The sequence below is a fragment of the Phlebotomus argentipes genome, unplaced genomic scaffold (assembly GCF_947086385.1).
Source record: "Phlebotomus argentipes unplaced genomic scaffold, Phlebotomus argentipes genome assembly scaffold_18, whole genome shotgun sequence".
In the NCBI taxonomy this organism is placed as follows: domain Eukaryota; kingdom Metazoa; phylum Arthropoda; class Insecta; order Diptera; family Psychodidae; genus Phlebotomus; species Phlebotomus argentipes.
This window is the reverse complement of record NW_026776177.1, coordinates 5094992-5100991: the sequence shown is the minus strand read 5'-3', so window position 1 is coordinate 5100991 and position 6000 is coordinate 5094992. Positions and strand designations below refer to the sequence as shown.

The following is a 6000-nucleotide window of genomic DNA, read 5'->3' as shown; positions in this document are numbered from 1 at the left end:
GGAAATTTTATCGTACTTATCAATTTAAAATTTTGCCCACGAAAAGCTGGAAGTCATGCTGACGTCGGGCAGATTAATTGAGACGAATGATGTTGTGATAAGAAGCATTTTTCAGAATTGTGAAATTTGAAAATCTTGGCCCACTCTCGAGACATCTTGAAGATTCAATTGTTTCCAAAATCTTCCGGCATTTATGGTACAGAATATCATATCTCTAATCAGACGCTCTTGTTGTCAATTGACGCTTCTATCAATCACTCAAGACAACTTTATTGCTGATGGAATTATAATAAGTCGGATGTTTTGTCGCACTTGACAGCCAAATATCAGCAAAACACCGCCAATTGTTAATGCTTTCGCTGCTCTACATTCATCTTATCAGACTTCCGATGAAAAAGACACCGCGAAACTGACCTACACCAAATTCTGGGAATCTTCTTGCGAATTTCAAAGCCTGAATTATCATTGGCACTCGAGTGTTTATTCCACGCGTCTAATTTATGACAATAATCTATCGCCTAATCAAAAATAATGGATGGAGTGGGCGTATCTGTCGTTATCGTAGTTTCTCCATCCTCATCACTGAGCCATTGTGTAATGAGAGTCCTTACGCGGTTCTGCACACTTCGCAGTCCTTCGTAAACGGTGAAATTCATTGGAACCCAATCGGCAGCGAAGCCAAAGTATGAAATATTGTCAGCCACGGCGTCTTCATTCAAATCTTCCTGCACCGAAAGTGTCCTTTCGGGATCCAAGTTTCCGTTCGTGAAGTAGACATTTGTCACATTGGGCGTCAAACCTCCTCGAACAGTGTTTGTGTGTTCAATGGCAGCCACAATCTCCTCCTCAGTCATCCTGAAAATTAATTGTGCCGCCTTAAGAGAGTTTCTAAACACCGAAGGGTGAAACTTTCACTTACGTTCCGTTGAGAATATCCATGCATTGTCTGAAGAAGAAGTCAATTGGGAAGCGATCACCGAACGGATGATCTTCTCCACTGGATGTTCTGTATCCACCGTAAACAGTGCAGGCTTGATACAAGAGCTGACGTGTGCCGAAGACCACGCCAGGTGAATCCCACTGATCGCCATTGATGAATTCCAAGTACTGTGTGTAGTCGATCGGGAGACATCCCAGAACCGGATTAACGCGATTGATCACCCAATTTGAGAGGCCCTCGAAAGGAGTCGTGGCGTTTGACAAGTCATTGCAGAGATTAGTCAAGGCCGCAGAGCTACAAAAGCAATAATAATTGAGTTCTCGATCGAATTTCTGAATCCACGCTTAAAAAACTCACTGTAAAATCTGAATAGTCGATCCTATAGCTCCAACCATTTGTCCGAAGAGAAGATCTCCAGCAAAGTCAGCCTCAATGCCATGTTCAGTGTCGCAAAGCAGTAAACTATCTCTGAGAACTTCGTAGTTTCCATTCACGAAGTGATTCTCCATTTCTTCAAACGCCGCCGCCATGTTGTTGTAGCAAAGCAGGCCGCCGTAGATTCGCACAGAAACTGCCACATTCGTTCCGAACTCCTTGAAATCTGGCACAGCGCTCAGCCAGCCACTGGAGGACCAAACGCCATCGATCACATCCGGCCTCTCCTGACGGAGCCACACTGCCAGCGCTGCTCCTTGACCCACGCCAGCCGCAATCACCTTGGCATCGGCCAGATCCTCATTGGACTCCCGCAGGAAGTCAAGCAATCCCATAATGTCACCCATCGCCTGATCTGTGGTGAGATATTGAAGACTCTCGAGACTGACGTCGGGCGTTGGGTGACTTTCACCGTAGAATCTGTACTCTGTAGCCACCAAATAGGCGTTGTTCTCCTCAGCGAGATCCCTAAAGTGGCTGATGTTCAGCCAGATTTCCGCCATAAAGTCGAAAACATCCCCGACATAGATGAAGATCGGTCCTCCGGGCTGATAGAAGCTCTCCTCCACCCAGTATCTGTTCTCCCAAGTCGCTGTGTTGTTGGGATCAAAATGGTCCAGCAATTGGGTGACATTTCGAACTTCAACTTCACCACAAACTGCACCAAAACTCACTCCCAACAGGAGGAAAATCTTAATCCAAGCACTGGACATTTTGAGAAGAATTTCGCCAACGTCTAAAGACTAACTGAAATCCTCTCGTGAATTGGTAGCTTTTATAGGAAAAAAGTCTTATCATATTCAGATTCTTGTCATCAATTGTCGTCAGAAAGAATATCTCAATTGGCTCTCAATCCATCACTTTTGACACATTTATTGAAGGCGGTATTTTGGCTATGAAGGCGGCGATTTGCAAAACAAGACAATAAGAGCCAATTTCTCCTCAAGATTAAGGCATTTCGTGAATATATAGCTGCGAACGCGCCGCAAAACTGACCTACGACAAGCGCCAATACAAATTAGGAAGCTTCAAGAAGCGCCGAAAGTGATCCGCGATGTCTGATAAAGTATGTGATATTTATAAAGGTGCTCAAAGGTTGTTATCAAGCACCTGGGATTAAATCGAGTGGCGGATACTTCACACTTACAGATTACCGGAGTAAAATACAACTTCCTGAAAGCGGAAGAGACTGCAAAGTTTCATGGGAAATTGATATGCAGACGAGTGGCAGGAAAGCGAAGGCCTTAATTGTGTGCCAAATATGCAATTTAATTTCTGCTACTCAGTATAAAACTTTTATGCACACACACTCCGCTATCTATTGAACATAAAAGTCTGTGCGCAGCATAAAAAGTGCCATGAAAGTCTGAAAATGTAGTTTAAGTGAAATTGCCAGAGTTAATTCTCAAATATCGCCAATGGGAGATTTAACGATTGGATTGTGGGCATGGAATTGTGACAATTACCACATGCAAAACCACGATCATAAAATTCGAGAAACAATTGTAAAATGGGTGGAATGCCGAAGAAATTGAGCACGAGTGAAATGGGGAGGGAAATTTTTGAGTCATTATCCATCCAATCTGATGGAAAAGTGCAGGTAAAATAAGCGTCCAGAAATGAGCAAATATAGTTCGACCTAACAAAAGACTTTCACCTGGGCGAGAAAAGGTGATTTCGCATCGTGTGTCGCAATTGAGAAATTGGACTTGCGCTGGATATAATATTGAGAGATCTTATTTTGGAGGCAAAAGATGGTGAGCCATAATGGCAATAATAAGAATTCTCCGGTCACTTTCCATCCCAAACACTCTAAAAATAATGATTCCACGTAGATTTTCTGCTCTTTCGTTATACAATAGCCTCGGAAAATTGTGCTCCAAACCGTCCAGGAAGTGTTTCTCTCTCTCTCACTTGTGTTTCTTCCTCGCTGAATGAAGTGGACAAAATTGAAAATTGATTTTTTGGCCAAAGCAAAACGGAAAACGCGATTTCGCCTCTTTTTTCCACGCCATTCCTCTCACATTTTTCCAAATTGTCATCACTCGCAGATGCCATTGTTCGCGATTAAAAGGTATCCCCAGAAGACGAAGCATAATATAAAGTTTTCTTTCAGCTTCTCCTTCGATATTCTTGCGTTTTTTTTCGCTTGCTTCGCGCGCGCGCAGAGGAAGAGAAAAACCTCATCCATTCGCTATGAGCTTTGATTGGCAAACGAAACCGATGGCAAGGGGGACAAAGACGCGAAAAGACTAACAGAATAAATATTGAAAATACCAAGAATCAAATGCAAAATGTCAGATCGACCCCGAAGATCCATCGCTCGCGTTCCAATTAACCCATAATTTCAATCTTTCAATTTAAAATATATTCATAGCCTATGACGATGTCTCTTCCCCTTTTGCCTTGTGCACCTCACCAGATGTCGAGGTCCCTTCCTCAGAATCATCGTCATTTGACTTTGGATGCCATTCCGTCCCGCGGCCGCTGTTCTCTTCCCATTCGCCCCAGCGAGTCAACATTATTGTTGGCAATGTATGTCAAATGATATTGCGGCTATGAACAAATTCTGAAACAATTTATAAAGGGAATTGTTTCATTTGTTGCCCATTTAATCCTCAGCCGCCTAGAGAGAGAGAGGGAGCAAGAGATCTCCCAGAGACAAGGCACAAGATCGCGTCTATTTGCCTCATCCGACCGCGTGTCATCATTCAACTTTTCCTTCCAACCCCTGGTATTCCATTTGTCCGCTTCTCAACAGCCAATTTTGCCCCCGTTGCTTTTTTTACACCGCCACGGAGAGCTCTTGTTGTGGCATTTAATTTGAATATAATCAAATGAGAGGCAAAAAAGCACAGCTTTTGCCATTGCCCATCTTTTGTAAACGTCTTTTGTGAGCCGCGCGCGACTTGCAATAGCGCAAGGTGTCATCATTGTCATTAAACTGCGATGAATTTTATGCATGTGCAATTTTACTGGCCATAACACTGCCATTTATTGTGTGATTTCAGCGAAATTTACCATCTTAAGCAGATCCCATAATTTTGCCATCCAACACTGTTGGAGCTTAAAAGATGCCTCACTCTCCCCTATCACAATATATGCATATATATGATGCCCCAGCAATCAGACCAGCAATATCTATTCAAATTTCCGTCATTCATTCCATCGCAAATGAACAATTAAGCTCCGTGCGTGGAGTATTTTGTAGCTGCAAGTTGGATTTGTCTAAACCTGAGTGACTCCTCTTGCACTTGAGCCATCGCGGGTAAATTGTTCGCCTTCGCAGTGCATCACGGTGAGACAATGAATGCCTAGCTGATGATATTCAATAGGCAGCTCCGCACTTGACGAGACACACAAATCGACAAAGTGATGCGAGAGAGTCAATGAAAAGATTGGCACAATGACATCACGACTGGGTGATTGTCTGTGGCCGATAAGAGCTCAAGCACTGGGAGATCTTCCCCATGCAATCTCCTCCCCCTTGTGGAGTCACTTTAATTGCCTCACGAGCGCCGGAATGCCAGAGAGTCTGTCGCCCTCAAGTAATCTCGCCTTCTGCATATGATGTTGTTTGTCATATTTCAGGAGGGATTTTCGCAATGCGGCGGCCACGTGAAAATTCAGCACACTAAATTCCCCTCCTCAATTAGGGCCTTTGAATGCTCAGGTAAAGACTCCTTTGTGCGGCCACCGTTGACAGGCATTTAATTCCATTTTGCCTGGTCAGAGCTCACAAGTCAACATTAGAGAGACATGCGCGCGGAGTGCAAGAGAGCTCATAATGTTTTGGCTTGTGGCAAAACCATTCAATACCACAGCGAAATTAGATTGAAATTTATCACTTTCAACGCAAAAGACACACGTGGTCAAATCCATTCACCCAGAAAAGCGCCGAGGAAAAAGTATAACAAGAATTGTGTTGGTAAAGCGCGCCAAATGGGGGGGGGGATTTCGTAAGATGTCATGAGAGTCTGCGAGCATATTTCCTATGGGAGGGCTTTCTGTGCCATGAGAAAAAAGGCTTCCGATAGACAAGATCAACGTGAGAAATATGCTCACGAGCGCTGACAAGACGCGTTTCTTGCGACAAAACAACCAAGACACACTGGGAAGATTCTCAAAATTAAATTAACAACCGCCCTCACCATTTAGAAGATCAATCAAGAGGAGCAAATATTTGCATAGATTGCCACCAATTTCGGACACAAGGAAGACCCAAAATGTCACGATCTTGAAGATGGTTTTGTGGCCAAAAAAAGGCCACAAAATAAATCAAATGTGACCAAAGCCATCAATGATTTTCTCTCCTGCGGACAATTAGTGCCCAAAGTCACAAAACTAACACTTCCTCTATTATTCCACAACATATTTCATTTGCACTTTCATTTTTTTCACACTCTGCAACAATAGAAATCTATCTGCTTGACCAGAAGAGAAACAAAACGGCAAAAAATTCGAAAACTCCACCGTAAAAAGATCAAAATTAATGGACAGTAGAGGAAGGGTATGTTTAAAATGTAATTTCTATGTACACACTTATTGATACAATTAATCCAATGACCATAGAAAGGAATTTGTAAAAATGCCGAGCAATCGCGATGTGGCATGGAAAATGGGTG

General features: G+C 43.2%; 1 protein-coding gene across 1 annotated transcript; it reads right to left on the bottom strand.

Annotated features, from left to right (window-relative positions):
* Positions 1-518: 518 nt before the first annotated feature.
* LOC132261077 (putative serine protease K12H4.7) lies at positions 519-3897 on the bottom strand. The gene is made up of 4 exons (XM_059759605.1): positions 3795-3897; positions 1298-2033; positions 920-1234; positions 519-855 (listed from the first exon to the last, which is right to left on the bottom strand). The coding sequence occupies exons 1-4, from the start codon at positions 3895-3897 to the stop codon at positions 519-521; spliced, it is 1491 nt and encodes a 496-aa protein (XP_059615588.1).
* Between the last annotated feature and the right edge of the window lie 2103 nt (positions 3898-6000).